General features: G+C 49.7%; 1 protein-coding gene across 7 annotated transcripts in view; it reads left to right on the forward strand.

The window, feature by feature from the left end:
- Positions 1-18,865, forward strand: part of LOC140621613 (chloride intracellular channel protein 6) — a 99,912-nt gene that overhangs the window by 74,163 nt on the left and 6,884 nt on the right. For 6 of the 7 annotated variants that reach the window (XM_072806863.1, XM_072806862.1, XM_072806861.1 and 3 more), the window contains 4 exons: positions 14,690-14,799; positions 15,466-15,591; positions 16,187-16,293; positions 16,817-16,998. In XM_072806863.1, coding sequence (XP_072662964.1) covers positions 14,690-14,799; positions 15,466-15,591; positions 16,187-16,293; positions 16,817-16,998 — 525 coding nt within the window. Of the gene's footprint in view, positions 1-14,443; positions 14,576-14,689; positions 14,800-15,465; positions 15,592-16,186; positions 16,294-16,816; positions 16,999-18,865 lie in introns of those variants that run through there. The other variant, XM_072806864.1, reaches the window with a different exon arrangement.

The raw sequence follows: 18,865 nt of genomic DNA on the forward strand, positions 1-18,865 counted from the left end.
TAGATAGTTCTAGGCCTTTCGCTTCCTTAAAACTTATAAACATTACAAAGAAAAATCAAGAGAAAGCAAATACCTATCTTGTTTTTCAGGAAGCTACAGGTTTCTAATGATTTTTGCTAAAGAGCAAATTAAGAAAGCTGAATCAGGACACTTGTAGAGATCAGTAGAATTTTTTTTTTCATGTTCTGTTCTGCCCAGCAAATGGGTTGACCCTCCTCTCTCACCCACTGCGCCTCTTCCCTCCTCTTTCTGTTGCTCCTCAGTGAGAATTGATAATAACTGACGAATCATAAGTTGCTATTTTCTTAACATGAGCAAAGTATGCACAGTTCAGCAGCTGATCTCAAATCAAGATGCCTTTTTAAAGCCATACTGTTCAGATCCCAACTGTGTTTGGGACCTGGTTGGTTATTCAGTGCCTAGGACAGAAAGATAATGCAGTCTTTGGTGGTTTTAACGGGGGGCCTAAGAGGGAGCTCAGGGGTAAGGAGACCAGTGAACTGTAGTTTACCTAGGACTTTACTGGTTTTAAAACTGAAAATTCAGGTAGCAAGAAATCTCGGAGTCTCTTATCTAGCAAGTCGGAAAGGGAAAGAAAGGGAAAGCCCCCTACAGAGGCTAAAAAAGAACTTGAGACAATTTCCACCAGAACCTATTTGGATGGATGGGGTAAAAGTGTAGGTGGGAAGTCTGAATGTGCATCTCATGACCACTAGGGGGCGCCATCAGCCTCTTGACGTTGTTCACACCTTGATGCCACAACTTGGCCTTTTGAAAAGGTTCTAAAAACTAGAGTAAGGAGCCAAGATTCTCAGGGGCAAAATGTCCTGGGTGGATCCGTTCATCCTCTAGACGTGATGATCGTGGCTGTGACCAGTTAGACTTTTGGCCGGATGAATCCTCAAATTGGATCTTACCAAATAAAACATTGGGAAAAAAATACAGCCAGGTGAGTCCCAGTAGAAAGCTACATTTGGGGCTTGTCCGTCACAGGCTGTGACCCCAAAGGTGACATGGAGGACTAAGCAAGACTCCCCACCATTCGGGTCAAAGCATTGCTGTCTCACAAGTCCATGTTGAACAATTGTGGTCTTGGGTTTGGCTGTTAGTGGGTTCAACATGGGCTTTCTTCAGGTGGTAGCCTTACTCATCCTCCTTGGTGTCTGTGGCCATCAAGCAAATCTCTGGCAAATGAGAGGAGTGTCTCTATGCAGGAAGTTTCTAGGAACAGGCCAAGTGCCGCTTGTGTGAGGGTTTGTCCCTCTACATTTAGTGGTTGATCCACTCAGCTCTCTTGAGAAAAGGTTCAGCATTCTCATAGGTAACCATTAGCTGTATTCATCCCATTGGTGCTGTAAACAATTACCCCAAACTTAGTAGTTTAAAACAACTTACATTTATTATCTTATAGTTCTATTGGTCAGAAGCTTGGCCTGAGTCTCACTGGGCCCAAACCAAGGTGCTAGCAGGCCTCTGTCTCTTTCGGGAGACTATGGGGAGAATCCATATCTTTGCCTTTCCCAGCTGCTGGAGACCACCTGCCTCCTTGGCTCACGACCCTTTTCATCCATCTTCAAAGCCAGCAATGCTCATTTCTCTGACCACTGTTCCCTACTTAAATCTTTGCAGCCCAGTCACAACCCGCATCTTGCAAGGGCCCATGTGATCAGAGTGGGCCCACCTGGCAATCCAGGATAGCGTGCCCATCTCGAACCCACAGCCTTGATCAGACTTGCAGAGCTCTTTTTGCCACGTGAGGTATCATATTCAGTTTCTGAGTACTGGGATGTGTGGGCATCCCTGTCTTCTCCCCACTGCCCCCATCCCTGCCTCAGCACATGGGGCATGTATTTTTGATGGCCTTAACTCAGCTCCAATTTCTGTGCCAACCACTGTTTGTCCTTTGTACCTGCTTCTAATATGCATTTCCTTATTACTATGGATTCTGCAAGCCACCTCCAATCCTTACTGAAAAGAGATGGGGTAAAGCCAACAGGCAGACCTTTACTTTGAGGGAGGACCTTGCTGGACTTCCATTGAAACATAGGTCAGTGTCCAGAGTGGGGTGAAGAGGATGGACTCTGGCCGACTCCTGCTGCGTGACCTTGGGCAAGTCAGCCTACCTTTCTGCATGTCTTAGTTTTCTCACCTGCAAATGGAGATAGTAATAGTACTTAAAACTGGGGATCCCTGGGTGGCTCAGCGGTTCAACGCCTACCTTTGGCCCAGGGTGTGATCCTGGGGTCCCAGGGATGGAGTCCCACATTCGGGCTCCCTGTGTGGGGCCTGCTTCTCCCTCTGCCTGTGTCTCTGCCCCTCTCTCTCTCTGTATCTCATGAATAAATAAATAAAATCATAAGAAAAAAAACTAATAGGGTTGCCATCAGGATTGAGTTAATATAAGTGAAGTGTTTAGAACAGTGAGTGTTAATGCTGCTTCATAGTTACCCTCATCTTTACTGTTTCACAACACAGCCATTCTGTTTGCAATGATACTTGTAAAAGAACTGGGATCTGTGACTTCTTAAGGACTCAGGTGAATTATTTTGAGACGATGCATCTAATTATGTGTCTTCTTTTTAGATCAACAGGCAGGAGAGAAATTCTAAGGTAACACTTTCTAATCAATGCTGACCTAGCAACTCAAAATTCCCATGAGGCAGACACTCCGGTGTGTCAGACTTGCTCCCCTCCTGCTTCTGACTTAGGGGATACTGGGAAGGTTTTCCTATTTGACTGGGACGGAGGTTCTTGCTGTTCCTTTTAATCCCAACAGTAATAGGGAGGATCAGAAATTGTGGCCTTTGCTGGAATCGATGCAAGGATTTACAAATGAGGAGATCTTGGTGTCTGGTCCATTTCTGTGGTGCCCTTCGGTCTAAGATGTCCATCGCGCCCAGAGGTGGGCAATTCTGGGGGAGGTGTGCCACCCGAACCCCACCACTGATATTTAACTGCTTCTCTTTCCCAAAGGCAGCCCAACAGCTGGGAGAGGAAAGGCTATTCTTTATTAGCTGGCTCTGCATAACTTGGGGAGTTTCCCAGGCTAGTTCCCACCTCCTTCCCGGACCCCTGCAGACCTCCCCCCTGTTTATCTGTTCACTCTCTGAGGGAGCTGATTGTTCTAAGCATACAAGGTATCAGCTACCTAATCTGATCAGTTGATTACATTAATCTAGCCTGATGTTCTGGTTAGGGAGGAGCAAAGTCCTGCTTCTGGGTAATCTAGGAGGACATTTATAATGTTTTTCCTCCCCTAAAAAAAATTAGACTCTCATCTGGGCAGACAGTATGGTGACCAGCTGTTCCAGTTTGTCTAGGGCCTGGGGGAGGGGGATGCAGAATTTACAGTTTTAAAATCAGGACAGTCCTAGGCAAATCAGGATGAGTGTGTAACCCAGAGAATGTTATTTTGGGTGGGTGGGGAAAGGAGCCTCATGACAGGCAGACTGGGGAGATGCTTGAGGACAGATGAGGCCGATGGTGGATGTTCTCCTCAGAGAGAAGGTGTGGTTTCTCTGTCTTTAAAGGAACTGTAGGTGGTGAGGAATTTGCTAGAACTTTGCAGGACAGAGACCATTTATTTGCTGCATCACGCGAGTTTTTGTAAGGTGACTACCGCAGGCCTGGCTCTGTGCTGCGGCCGCTGTCAGGGGAGTAGGCAGGAAATGAACGTGTTACAGACGCTGCAAGGGAGCGGTCAGCCACCTGCTCTGCTCACAAGGCTGACACGGTCCGCCCTGAAGGAATGCAACCAACAGGAAACAATTAGTAAACAATTTGGTGCTAAGTCAGGCAGAGCCGTGTATTGTGAGCAGAATTCAGCAAAGGGCAAAAGAAATGCCCAGCGGACAGTCACAGAAAGGGATCTAGAGTGGGAGCACTTACTTAGCAGTCTGGAGGCAGGAGTTAGACTGTAGGAAGGTGGACAGAGGGTATCGTAGGAGGTGACATGGGATAATTAAGGTGGCCAGAGAGAGAGAAGCATTTGAAAGTAACTGGCTTGACTGGCATTTGTTAGACAGTGAAAAGTGTCTAGTGCTTTGGAAACAAAGCAGCCAGTTATTTCACCAGTAAAATGGGTATGTTCGGGAACGGTGGAGGGATCAAACTTTGGGAGATGCAAGCTATGGCACGACCATAGCTAACTCCAGAGCACAAAGGAGAGGAACATTACTTTAGAGAGAAAAAGGACACGGGAGAGGCTGCTTTGAATAAAATCTGTTGGAGAAAAGTGAGAATTTGGGGGAGATGAGGGTTTCTCATTGGTTGGGTTGTGGCTGTTTCTCATTGGCTGGGTTGTTGCCGGGTGACGAGAAAATCTTCCTTCCTCCTGCTGGGGTAGCAAAGCTGGCTTCTTCCTGGTGGAAGATGCAGGGGATGCTTCTTTCTGTCGGAGTTGGTTGAGCAGGAGGACTTTAGATGAGGTTTCCTTCATTCAGTTTCACAAAAGGAGAAGAAAGAAGGAAGGGGGGAAGGTGCCACAGATGATTGAATGTTTCTGGATGTCAGGTATTCTCTGTAACATCTGATTAATTTTCACCCAACCTGGAGGGGTAGGTATTGTCATGCTTATTTTGTGTTTGAGGACGTTGCTGCCATGAAGGTGAGGTACTTTGCCTTGGTCACACCCGGTGGGGAGAGCAGTGTCATTTTAATTTGCATTTGAACAACATTCCAGCTGAATGATCTAAGATTTAAGGAAAATGGCATCTTATCTGGGTGGTCCAGGATTTAGAAAAGCTCGGAGGGGCTAGCAGCCCTAGGCTGAGAGACGCAGCAGGAGGCTGCTGCAGGAATTTGGGAGGGAAGCTCTGAGACCTTTGCTGTGCTGCCATGAAGGGGAGGAAAGACTCTGGTTTCCACCTTGAGGACCTGGGAAGAAGCTGGCACCATTAACTGGATCCTGTTTGGGAGAATAAGGAGAAATCTTTACCCAATCCTATCTGTGGCTTTGGGCAAGTTACTTAGCCTCTCTGAGCCTGTTTTCTGCATCTGTGAAATGGGAGTAGTTCTAAGGCATCCACATCTTATGAGAGTTTGAGAGGATTAAATCTGATAATGACTATCAAGGGGTTAGAACCGTATTTAAAATCAGAGCAGGTATTCAATGACTATTTGCTCTTATCGGTTTTGAAAAATCACCTTAGAAATCGCTGATTTGGGGGCACCTGGGTGGCTTAGTGGTTGAGCAGCTGCCTTCGGCTCAGGTCATGATCTCAGGGTCCTGGGATTGAGTCCCATATCTGGCTCCTCTCAAGGAGCCTGCTTCTCCCTCTGCCTATGTCTCTGCCTCTCTCTGTGTGTCTCTCATGAATAAATAAATAAAATCTTAAAAAGAAAAAAGAGAAATTGCCCATTTCGGAGGGCATGTCCTTCAAAAACCTTCTCATTTGACAAGAAAGGGATAGGCTAATTTGTTTCTCTCCTACTTGGGTATAATAACCTTTCTTCATGTGGATCTGCAGTTCTAGCAGGTGGAACTTTAAATCCTGATGTGGATTCTTCTCTATATAGCATGGAATCCACTCTCCCACATTGACTGCACAAAAGACAGCCCACTGGTCGGGTTCCCTTAGCACCACCTACAAAAGGCAGAGAGGAAATCCGCTTTACCTTTTACAAATAGAGGCTTTTGGTGCCATTTCTTGAGAAGGAAGCCGTTCCCTTGGGCTTGCCAGCCCTGCCATTGGTCAAGGTACACACAGCAGTCTGGACACTCTTGCCTCTGGACCTTTCCCCAAAAGGATGGTGTAACTCCCAGACGTGAATGCCAGCCCCAGGCCCTGCCCTTTTGCCTCCTGGCTGAAGATGTGTTTGCTTTTGCAATTAAGAAAATGACTTTGCTTGTTAATTTTCACTTGGAATAGATAGAGGAGGCGTTACTTTGGGGGGGTGTGGGGAATCTGTGGCTTTTTAAGGACTATACAGTTTGGCATGAAAATCACACTAATTGAGCCTTGTTAAAAAGTTCCCTCAATTCCATAATTGTCCGTTCAGGTGCGCTCCCATTTGGTGGAGTAATGATGTTGATGCTGTTGACGATAATGACAATAATAGCCTGCCTTTATTGGGTGCCCCGGAGACCCAGATATATCACATCAAATCCTGCATGGCGTCGGTCTCCTTATTCTTGTTTTGGCTTTTTTTTTTTTTTTAAGATTTTATTTATTTATTCATGAGAGACACAGAGAGACAGAGGCAGAGACACAGGCAGAGGGAGAAGCAGGCTCCATGCAGGAAGCCTGATGTGGGACTCGATCCCAGGACCCCAGGATCCCGACCTGAGCCGAGGGCACATGCTCAACCACTGAGCCACCCAGGCAGCCCTTTATGTTTTTAAAATGGAGAAACTGAGGTCAGGGACAACATGTGAACTGCCCAAGGTCACACACCAGTCAGTAGTGGGGCCAGAGTTTGCACAGGCTCTCCCTGGCTCCAAGGCCTGCACTCGGTCCCCTTGACCGAGCAACCTCAAAAAAGAAACTTCGACTTATCAGGCAAATGGAAAGAATTATACATTTTTTAAAAAAATTTACAGAATTACTCAAAATCAGGAAGTCTCAATCCCAGGACCCTGGGATCAAGACCTGAGCCGAAGGCAGACGCTCAACCGCTGAGCCACCCAGCTGTCCCTGGGAGGCACTTTCCAAAGCCAGCCAGGCTCCAGGTGTATGGCAGTGACTGGACTAGGGTCCCCACTCACTTTTTGAGTGTTTACTGTGTGCCAGGAACTCTGCCAAGACCGGGGGAAGTTGCCCCGATGAATGAAGATGGGTCCCTGACTCTGGGTACCCCCGTTTTGAGGTTTAGAGGGATCCTAGTTCTCCCACTTGCTTCTAAATGAGAGCAGGAAAAGACCCAGTAGGAGTGCCCCCACCTACTACTTCCCACAAAGCCTCCTCCCTGGGAGGGGACAGGTTCCCCAGCCCCACGCTGCCCCGAATGGCAGGCCTGGGTGCAGAAAGAGGGTGGGTGAGGGCTGGGCGCCCCGTGGAGCAGTCACTGCTCCCACGTTTCTCTGTTACAAGCACCAGGGATTGCAGGTGCCACGTGCTGGTGGCAGAGAACTGTCAGGTCCTCAGGGACCGTGAGGGCCCTTCAGGTCCCAGGGTCAGCCGTTGGTGCAGTGGGCCTGCGTGCACCAAGGGAAGGAGCCCCGGCCTCGGTGGAAACATCCAGGGTAGAACCAGGGGAGGGCTGAGTGTGCAGCTTGAAAGATCTCTACTCAGCCTTGCAGCGCGTGTCTGATGGCCACGTCCCAAGTGTGTGAGGCCATCGTGCTTCCAGCAAAGGACACGGGAGGGATTCGGGGAAGGTCGTAGGTGGGACCTAGGGAGGGAGTCATCGCCCGTCTGGTTGGCTCTGACTCGCTCTCTCTGGCGACGTCGTGTCCAGCCTTCCGTTGGGTCAGCTGCCAACAGAGGAGAGTCCTGGCCCATCCCTTCGAGCACACTGTTCTTCTGGGAGGAGAACTGGCCCCCGGGGGGCTGCCCCCCCACCTCCCCACCCCAACATCACACCCCGCCTTCTGACTCCCACCTCCTCTGGTCAGCTACTGTTTGGTTCAGCCTGAGTTCCTCCAGGACGCTGGAAGCAGGACGGCCCATCATTACTCACTGGTTTTCTCTCCAAGTCCCTGTGACGGAGCCATATGAGCTGTTCGCCCCCCAGTCCCTCCTGGTTTCCTGCAGGGACTCGAATACTTGCCCGCACTCAGGACACTGTCCTACCTCCTGGGGTGAAAGCCAGCTATCAGAAAAGGGACAAGTAGAAAATTACTGCTTTATTGCCTCTTCCTTTCTCTGCCCTCTGCCTGCCCCAGGTGTCTTTCATTACATTTGGGCAGAGGAGGGGAAAAGTGCTTACTTTACAGAATGTGTTTTTTTAAAAAATATTTTATTTATTTATTCATGAGAGACACACACACACACACAGAGGCAGAGACACAGGCAGAGGGAGAAGCAGGCTCCACGCAGGGAGCTCGATGTGGGACTCGATCCCGGGACTCCAGGATCACGCCCTGGGCCGAAGGCAGGCGCCAAACTGCTGAGCCACCCAGGGATACCTCAGAATGTGTGTGTGTGTGTTTTAAAGATGTTATTTATTTATTCATGAGAGACACAGAGAGAGAGAGAATGAGAGAGAGAGAGAGAGAGGCAGAGACACAGGCAGAGGGAAAGCAGGCTCCCTGCAGGGAGCCCGATGTGGGACTCGATCCCGGGACTCCAGGATCACACCCTGGGCTGAAGGCAGGTGCCAAATCGCTGAGCCACCCAGGGATCCCCCAGAATGTGTTTTAACGTTGAGGCTCACATAGAATTTTCTAGACAGATGGTAGAGCCAGATAGTTGGAGAATCAAGGTGGCGGGTGTGTGGCCTGCTCTGGTGGAGAGGAGAGAGTGGGGTGCTGAGGAGCTGCCAAGAATGCCTCGAGGGGGTCGTCACCCCAGTGTCAGATCTGGACCGGGATGCCAGGAGTCCGTGTGGTCCCCCAAAGGCACTGGCAGGGAGGAGGCATTTTAGTGGCAGGTGGGGTGGGGGTGCGGGTAGGGCCCCTTCCCTGTAATCTTAGCACAGCCCTGGAGAGGTTATTTGCTTGAAGCAAAAAGCAGTGAAAGCAGTGGAAAAAAAAAAAACAACTATCTCCCCCACAAATTCTGAATGACGTTAGGTGTGCCCAGGATAGGTGGGAGAGGGGCTGGTTCGAAGAGGCCTGCGGGGAGGAGGGATGCCAGCCTCTGCCACAGGGGGTCCCTTCGGCCCCTGGGGGGCTCTGCGTGGAGGAGGTGGGCGCAGGCCAGGACCCGCAGAACCATAGCCCCGCAAGGCCGCAGCTGCTCCCACTGGCAAAGGGAATGTCTCGGAGCATGTCAGAGGCATTCACGTTTTCCTTTGGAGAATTACCATCACGGGCACCCGGAAAAGTCGCGTTTGGAAGGCAGACACCCAGTTCTGGGTTATCCGAGCATCTGCGTCTTTACTAGAAACAAGACACCCTGATCTCTCACACCGCTTAATCTGATTTTATCAGAAATCTATACATAAATACAAAATGTAACATAAATACAAAAATCCACCCCCCACCCCACCGGGGGTTAGAAACGCTGCTGAGAAATTTTAGCCCAGAGTGTAATTAGCCCGAGAGAATTCTCAGCAACGGAAGATAAAACTTGGTACCATAAAACATCTCGATTATGGTGATGGGGTCGGTTATTCACTCCTCCCGTGTGCATATTTATCCATCATCCTGTCTGGTTAGTGAACATGACCAAGACCATACCCTCCCAGTAGTGTCAACCCTGGGCTGTGGAGACGCCCTATCTCCGCCTCTATTTTTGCTGGCGTGTCCCGGCTCTGAAGCACATTAAAGCAACCAAGGCAGCAAGGCGTCCCGGGCACTCCCACCGCGCTCTGGTGACCCCCTCGTTGACCGCAGACCGAGGCTGGAAGGTGTTTTCAGAGCCACTTAAGACGAGGCGACATCATCAAGATAAGAAGCTTCTGCACAGCAAAAGAAACAGTCAACAAAACTACAAGACACCCTACAGAATGGGAGAAGAGATTTGCAAATAACATATTAGATAAAGGGCTAGTTTCCAAGATCTATAAAGAACTTATCAAACTCAACAGCAGAGAAACAAATGATCCAATCATGAAACGGGCAAAAGACATGAAGAGAAATCTCACAGAGGAAGACATAGACGTGGCCAACATGCACACGAGAAAATGCTCTGCATCACTGGCCATCAGGGAAATACAAATCAAAACCACAATGAGATCCCACCTCACACCAGTGAGAATGGGGAAAATTAACAAGACAGGAAACCACAGATGTTGGAGAGGATGCGGAGAAAGCCTCTTACACTGTTGGTGGGAATGTGACCTGGTGCAGCCACTCTGGAAAACTGTGTGGAGGTTCCTCAAAGAGTTAAAAATAGACCTGCCCTACGACCCAGCAATTGCACTGCTGGGGATTTACCCCAAAGATACAGATGCAATGAAATGCCGGGACACCTGCACCCCGATGTTTCTAGCAGCAATGGCCACGATAGCCAAACTGTGGAAGGAGCCTCGGTGTCCATAGAAAGATGAATGGATAAAGAAGATGTGGTTTATGTATACGATGGAATATTCCTCAGCCATTAGAAACGACAAATACCCACCATTTGCTTCAACGTGGATGGACCTGGAGGGTCTTATGCTGAGTGAAGTAAGTCAATCGGAGAAGGACAAACATTATATGGTCTCATTCATTTGGGGAATATAAAAAATAGTGAAAGGGAATAAAGGGGAAAGGAGAAAAAATGAGTGGGAAATATCAGAAAGGGAGACAGAACATGAAGACTCCTAACTCTGGGAAACGAACTAGGGGTGGTGGAAGGGGAGGAGGGCGGGGGTGGGGGTCACTGGGTGACAGGCACTGAGGGGGGCACTTGGCAGGATGAGCACTGGGTGTTATTCTATATGTTGGCAAATTGAACACCAAAAAAAAAAAAATTAAAAAAAAAAAGAGGCGACACCGCGGCTGGAAATGCTGCTTATCGGCAGCCACAGCAGCTGGCTGATTGTCTAGAAGAGAGCGGTTCTCTAGAACGCCTGCCAGCCCCCGGCCCGCGAGCCCTGCTGGCCTGCAGCAGCCCGGGGTGGGGGCCGCGGGGGGCCAGCGCAGTCCTGGCTGTCCATCACTGCTCCACCCTGTGGCCACCTGTCTCTGTCCCCGGCTGTTCCAGAAAGGAGCCTGGTTACCCAGTGTCTGTGTCTGCAGAGCTGGGTGACAAAGGCAGGTTTTACTTTATTTTTTTTTTTAAGATTTTACTTATTTATTCATGAGAGACACACAGAGAGAGGCAGAGACACAGGCAGAGGGAGAAGCAGGCTCCATGCAGGGAGCCCGACACGGGACTCGATCCCAGGACTCCAGGATCACGCCCTGAGCTGAAGATGGCACCAAACCGCTGAGCCACCCAGGGCTGCCCAGGTTTTACTTTTAAAGACTGTATTGCTCCTAACCGTGTTCTTCTTCCTGGAGAAGGAGCTGCCGGGATTTAGGAGGTGGCGGGGACAGCAGTCGCAGGGGGAAAATGCGGGCCTGCGCCGGAGGCTGCCAGAGGGAGGGAGCCAGGCGAGCCCCGGCCCGGTGATTCCTCTGCAGATGCCGGGGCAGAGGGCGGCCTGGTGCTCATAGGCCCCTTCCCAGACACGGAGCTCTTTGTCAAGATGGGCTGTGTCGGGGCGCCAGGGGGGCTCAGTGGTTGAGCATCTGCCTTCGGCTCAGGGCGTGATCCTGGGGTCCTAGGATCGAGTCCCGCATCGGGGTCCCTGCATGGAGCCTGCTTCTCCCTCTGCCTGTGTCTCTGCCTCTCTTTCTGTGTCTCTCATGAATAAATGAATAATAATTTTTAAAAAATGGGCTTCGTTGATGCCCCCCAAAGGATGGCAGAGACGCACAGGCTGAGGGGCCGATGGGGCCGCATGCAGAATGAGGATCCCCAAGGCTGTGAGGAGACCAGGGAGACGGAGAAAGGAGACACTGGCCCCGCTGTGCAGAACTTATCTTAGACTTTACGGTGCTTATTGTAACCACTCTGAAAATAAGAAGTCTCGAAGCTTCAAACAAGTCAGGACTGGCCCAAATATGTGGCTTTCCGTCCCTGTGCTTTCATGTCCCCGCCGCCCTCTTCTTGGCCTGCTGCTGCCCACACCTGCAGTGGTTAAGAGAGCAGCGTGATTTAAGAGGGGTCCTTGCAGCCAGCGGCTGGGAGTTTTATATAACTCACTCTGCTCTCCTCCTCCTCCTCCTCCTCCTTCTTCTTGAAGATTTTATTTATTTATTCATGAGAGACTTAGAGAGAGAGAGGCAGAGACACAAATGAGAGAGAAGCAGGCTCCCTGCAGGGAGCCGGATGCAGGACTCGATCCCAGGACCCGGGATCACACCCTGAGCTGAAGGCAGGCCAACCACGGAGCCACCCAGGTGCCCCTCACTCTGCTCTTCTTGCTCCAGAGCAGACTGAGGAGGACCTGGGCAGCCTTCAGAATGGCCTTGAGGAGGCTGGACCTTGAGGCAGGGAATCGCCTCAGGCGGCCAAGCAGGGTGCTGTCCCGGGTCCCCTGTGCAGGGGAGTTGTAAGGACCACTCGGTGGGGGGCCGTCCTGCCTGTCCACCTCCCCACCCCTCCAGCTCCCGGGGGCTTCAGACTCCAGCTGGGGGAAATCCTCAGCCCCTTCCCCCCTCATGCATCTGCCTGAGGGGGAGGGAGATTTGGAGGGGGCGGCCTGGTGCTCTGCAAGGGCCCGGAGCTTCCGGGACCCTGAATCCAGTTCCCTAAGTTGGCTGGAGCCTCTCGATGTGCAATAGGTCCACCTTCATGGATCTCTGTCCACCAGCATGACCTCGCCTTGGAAGAGCTTCTTAAAAATTCATATCCCTGGGTCCCAGGCAAGACTTCCTGAATCCAACTCTGCGATTTTTCAATTCATATTTTTACTTTATTTTTTTATTTTTTAAAAATTTTATTTATTTATTTATTTATTTATTTATTTATTTATTTATTTATTTATTCATTCATTCATTCATTCATGAGAGACACACAGAGAGAGAGAGAGAGAGAGGCAGAGACACAGGCAGAGGGAGAAGCAGGCTCCATGCAGGGAGCCTGATGTGGGACTCGATCCCGGGTCTTGAGGATTACGCCCTGGGCTGAAGGTGGCCCTAAACCGCTGAGCCATCCAGGCTGCCCACTTTTTTCTTTAGAGTCAGTCATGCAGTCGAGTAACGCAAACATAAGACCCTGCCACTTCAATGTATCCATGTCACCCCCATGGAGATCAAGATCTAGAACATTTCTATTGCCAAGAAGCCTCCCTCCCATCCTTCCCAGATAACACCCGGCTTCCAGGGACAGCTGTTCTTCTGACTCCCATCACCTAGAGAGGTTTGCCTGTGTCTGAACTCCTATGAGCCTGGTTTCTTTCTCTCGTGGGAGGCATCCACATTTGTTGCTTATGGTGATAACTATTTTTCCCCTGTGGCAGCGTAGCATCCGATTGTATGGATATACTACAACTTCTCTACTCTTCCTACTCTTGATGGTATCTGGGTTGTTTCCAGGTCTTGACTATTATACCAGAGCTACTAAGAACATTGCTGTGTGTCTCTCTCGTGCCCATCAGCGCTCCCTCCTGTTGGGAGTGGAATTGCCGTGTTGTAGGGTTTACGCTGCACTTCGTAGCTCACTGCCGAACACTTCTCCAAAGCAGGTGTGCCACTTGCACTCGACTAACAGTGAATGGCAGTTCGGTTGCTCTGCGTTCTTGTCCACACTTAGTATCGTCAGACCTTTTCGTTTTAGCCGTTCTGGGAGGTGTGCAGCGGTATCTCTTTGTGGTTTTAATTTGCGCTGCTCCGCTGCCTAAAGAAGTTGGGAACATTTTCATGTGCTTATCGGCCGTGTGGATTTTGTCTTTTGTTAAAAGGCTGTTCGAGGCTTTTAAAAACTGGGGGTCTCTTACCCTCTTAATTTCCAGGGATACCTTATCATTAACAAACCCTCCAGGTGACTTAGAGAACACTACCTCGCTGAAGGTCCAGTCTTCGTGGCATCTCTTTCTCCCTTTCTTCAATTCCCAAGCCAGCAGCTCACTTCCTGCCAGGTTACCGACATGGTGCTTTCCTCTCCAGCTTTTCTTGGCTATGTGTGGTAGGATTGGACTTCACGGATTAATTGTGGCTGTGTGTCCGTCACTCAGGCCTGGCTGCGTGTGGGGCTTGCAGTATGGAGATGTGAGGGGCACAACCAAGCCACCTTTGCCTTTCCAGCAGCATTCTAGTAGCACCAGGAGCTTGTCAGAGACATGTGGTTTGGGGGCAAGATGGCAGGAGAAAGAAGTGTTTTGGAACTTCCTTTGTTGGCCTTGAGTCTACTGCTCCATTTCCTAGGGGTTGGGTAGCCCCACCGCTCCCCTCTTCCCCATCACCTGCCTTTCCCCTCTGCCATGAGCCCATGAGAAGGACATATATTTAGTACGTGTCTGTCTAGGTCTGGGAGAGGTGTGGGTGGATGTGACCCACTTTGGGTCACCAGCGAGGAGCCTCCCCACCCTCAACACCAACTGTGCAATAATCCATCTTCTCAGGACGAATGCTCCCCATCTTTCTGCCACCCCATGAATCGGATGAGGGGAATCAAAGTTTTATAGTGTCCAGGGATCTAGAACACACATAAGGCACCCCTGTCATTCTGCAGACAAGCACTGCAGAGAGCGTGAGGGATGGTGTCTCGGTGGGAGAGTCGGCCAGAGCGTTTGCAAGCCTGCTCATCCCGGAGAGAGGCGTGTTGCTTCTGGAGAGGATTGAGAGACAGAGGGAGGGAAAGAGCATATGTTTCTTCTGTGCCTTTGGTAACAAAGGCACTTGCCGCTCTTTCCCTGTGCGCGGTGTCACGCAGAGGCCCAGTGTGGCAGGAAGTGGTGAGTGGTGGCAAGGAGGAAGGAGATGCTCGGTGCAGCCCCTCCGTGTGCTTCCCCCACCGTCACCCCGGCGGGGCTGAGTGGCTCAGTGAAATGGCCCCAGGTGGGTATCATGATCACGAACACAGATTTGTCATGGTTTTGTGCCTGCGCGTGGTGGGCACTGACACCCATCATCGTGAGACTGGCTCTGATGAAGGTTCCTTTTTCCACCTAGGCCGGGTATGATGGTGAGAGTATTGGGAACTGCCCCTTCTCCCAGCGCCTTTTCATGATTCTCTGGCTAAAGGGCGTCATATTTAATGTGACAACGGTGGACCTGAAGAGGTAAGATGGGGTTTCTGCATTATTGAAGTAACTGTCCTTGATTCCTGGCCCACTCCCACCCCGACACCCACACCCATACTCACAGCCACAGCCACGCCCAGCTCATACTCACACCCACACCCCATACTCATACCCACACCCCACACTCACACCCACACCCCACACTCCTACCCATACACCCCCAACACTCACATAACACACCGTGCACTCACACATTCAAAACTCAGGCACAGTCCCGTGTGCACACACACACACACTCCTAGGACCCACGGCCGATCTCATGGCACAACCACCCTCGGTCAGGACTCTGAACTGAAGCTCAAGTCTGGGCTCATCAGTAATTACAGGATTGGATCAGACACGACCAGGGAGGCGTCGGGGGCATCATAAGGAACCTGCTCCCCCAGTTACTGGTCAGCTGAGAACCGCTCCAAAGCCTGGGTGAGCAGCTCTCCTGCGATGACACCGGGGACAGTTAGCCTTCTCACTTCCGTATCTGGAGAAGAACCACACTTTCGTTGTCAGTAGGACATTTTGTAAACCCACGGTCGCCTTTGAAGTTGTCAGGGGTTGCTCCTCGTAAACTGGGGAGGACACGGCTAAGCTTGGGAAATGAATGCAAACCTTGGCAGCCGTTTACAGAAGCTGCTGTTCGCTCCCACCCAGGAAACCCGCAGACCTGCAGAATCTGGCTCCTGGGACAAACCCTCCCTTTATGACTTTTGATGGCGAAGTCAAGACGGATGTGAATAAGATCGAGGAGTTCTTAGAGGAGAAGTTAGCTCCCCCAAGGTAGGCCTCCTCAAACCAGCATTCACAACCTGTCAGTTTTCCCCCTTCACAGACCATTTGAAAGCTCCTGGCTTCGTGTATTTGGTCTTCTGTGGCCACGGTACTTACTTCCTTAGCCGTACTGCGGTGTCCCGCAGAAAACACAGAGCGAGATTAGAAGCCTTGAGTGATGGTAGGCCTGGGTCTCTCTGCTTTGCACCTGCAGTTTGGCAATTACGGTTTGACGGCAGGAAGTGGGGAGGAGGTGGGTCGATGGCGCATGGGTTGGCCATCTCTTAGGTCCACTGCTGGAAGCTAAGGAGTGCATGTGAGCCTGCGATGTCGCAGAGTGCCTTCTAGTCCACCACCTTCAGTTTTCTTGGAAGGGAACTAAGACCAGGGAGGTCTGAGCTGTGCCAGGACGAGAACAGCAAGGGCTTTCTCCCTGGACTGTTGCTTCCGAAGCTTGAAGAGTACAAAGATTAGGAAAACATTCAAGGGGGAAATTTTCACTTTTATATCCACTCAGAGACAGACGTGTCCGCCCTCCCACCACTTCTATTAGCCCAACTCAAACATTGCTCATCCGTGATACTCCAATTCTGAATCTTTCAAGGTACCCTAAGCTGGGGACCCAACATCCAGAATCTAACTCTGCAGGAAATGATGTGTTTGCCAAATTCTCCGCATTTATAAAAAACACCAAGAAGGATGCAAATGAGAGTGAGTACCTGTTGTCTTTCTGTCCACTGTTCCACGCAGATTACCCCTTATTCAGCCTCTGGTGTGGCTTCTTCTAAGATCCTGGGAGTTCTAATTTCCCCAGGGGTAGGGACCTATATCTAGAAATAAGGAAGAAGTACCTTTAATGGTGAATCTGCACATGGGTTTCAGGAGATCGAGTGCTTCTAGAGGTTGGGAGCCCAGAAAAGAACATTTTTAGGGGCAAAAGAATCCCCACCAGGAATTCCCTGCTGCACCATGAGAATCGGTTTCAATAACACTTCTGCCAGTCTTTACTTCATTATGGGCTTCCCATAAATATTTTTGAATGAGTGGATGAGTTCAAGAAGGAGTGTTGTGTAGCCAGCAGAATTATTATCCACATCCTTCCCTCCAATTCCCTCATGCTGACCCAGCCATGTGTCAGGAGTGAATAGAAAGGCGATCGACCCCTTCCCTTCATGTCTAGAGAAAGGTGACACTAACTCCTGTGACTTAGTCATTTTTTGCCTTCGTGTTCTAGTTTACGAAAAGAACCTGCTAAAGGCCCTGAAAAAGCTGGATAATTACTTAAATAGCCCTCTGCCTGACGAAATTGATGCCTACAGCACTGAGGACATCACTGTTTCTGGAAGGAAGTTCCTGGATGGGGATGAGCTCACGTTAGCCGACTGTAACCTCTTACCCAAGCTCCACATTATAAAGGTTTGACGTTCTTCCTACCACGGGTGCTGCAAACATGAATGGGGCTTTGTTTTATTTTGGCCAGACATCAAAACAATCTAAAATGCAAATTCTTGAATTAAAAATTCAGTTTGTTTCTGTTTGAGGCGGTCAAATCCCAAGTCTCAGATACATGGATATTCTCAGGTATTCTTCAGGTGGTCCCAAGAAGCATTTGGGAACCTGGCCTCCCCCCCTTCCATCCTCACTGCTTGTTCCAGGTCTTACCCCCACAGCTGAAAGAAAAGTTATGTGAAGACAGTATGAAGGCAGCATTGACTACACCTGGCGTTTAATACTCGAGGCTTGGAGACAATGCATGGAGTCTGGAAATACCGCAATGTGAACTCTGTCAGTTGTTGGTGATTGGCAGGGGAAATACTTCTGTGTAGGGATGACAGAGGTGTGTCTTCTTAGCACTTAATATTGACCCCCTATAGCTAGGGAGCAGCTCCTTGGCTGGGCCTCTGCCAGATTTGGTATCGTGTCTTCCCAGATAGTTGACCAGGAAGTCAGCATCATGGGTCATATATTTTAGGATTTAAAGACTCCCTAGACCAGTGGAGGCATTAGTAGGCATAAGAATTTTTTGGGGAGCATTTTTAGAATTATAAATCCCCTGATCCAGCCTCTGGTCAGCTAAATCAGAACTTCTGGGGGTGATTTCTGGGGGATTCCAAAGTAGATGGCCCTAGACTTGGACTGCAGAGTTACAGCTGTCTCTCAGTAGTGCCCCCAGACTTCACATCACTTACAGCTGTTAGTTGTTATCATTATCACAACTGCAATATTCTTGGCCCTCAGTAGCCTCGGAGGCCTCAGGAAGAAGCCCTAGCCTTGTTCTAGGGCACCTTGATGATTAAAACCCCACCAAATCCAAACCTAGGTTCTGGGTACCGGCTAGGGGAGATGGGTGAGAAGACACAGGTAAGTACAAGTCAAGGCCCTGTGATCTAATAAAGCATTGGTATTTAGAGTTGACAAATTAGGGTCACCTTGGTGGCTCAGTGGTTGAGCGTCTGCCTCTGGCTCAGGTGGTGATCTTGGGATCTGAGGATCAAGTCCTGCATTGGGTTCCCCGCAGGGCACCTGCTTCTCCCTCTGCCTATGTCTCTGCCTTTCTCTCTGTATCTCTCATGAATAAATAAATAAAATCCTTAAAAAAAGGAATTGACAAATTAGGCTCACCTAATCTGTGGTGCTGATGCTCCTACAGGCTACCAGCTATCCCTGGTTACTCCCTGTCATTGCCTTGCCTTTTGTTCCTGCACTTCTTTTTCCTTTCTGATTCCTTTCCTAACCCTTGTCCCATTTCTCTTCTCTCTTCCTGGTGTGTTCAAGGGATACCAGCTGGAAATCCAAGCCTTGAAGATGTGTCTGAGCCCCCAAGTGAATGTTCTTTTCTATAACTTTGCCAGTTCCTCAATATCTAAAATGTAATGAAAGTATCTCAACTCACCATATACAGGAACCTCCTATATTTGGTAGCATTTTCCAACAAGATATTTATGTAGTTGCAGTTGGTTTAGTCCCTTCAGTGGGTGTGTTGTAGTCATTGTCATGACTAGTGTAGCATCACAGAAGTACACGGAGGTTGGGGAAGAGCAAGAGAAGTGCCCCAGCCATATAGCATCGATTGCCACTTGATTAGCTCCTATAAGAAAAGAGTATTTAAAATTTTAGTAGATGGGGTAAACTTCAGAGTAAAATAAAACAGACCCTCATATAAGACCTGAGAGCAACATCTTCAAAGCCATTGAGCATTCAAAATACCAAACAGCTTAATAATCTTTCAGGATGGAGCACCTTCAGAAGGGAAATGAGACTCCGTCTAAAGGAATTTATGATA

The sequence above is a fragment of the Canis lupus genome, chromosome 30 (assembly GCF_048164855.1).
Source record: "Canis lupus baileyi chromosome 30, mCanLup2.hap1, whole genome shotgun sequence".
Classification (NCBI taxonomy): domain Eukaryota; kingdom Metazoa; phylum Chordata; class Mammalia; order Carnivora; family Canidae; genus Canis; species Canis lupus.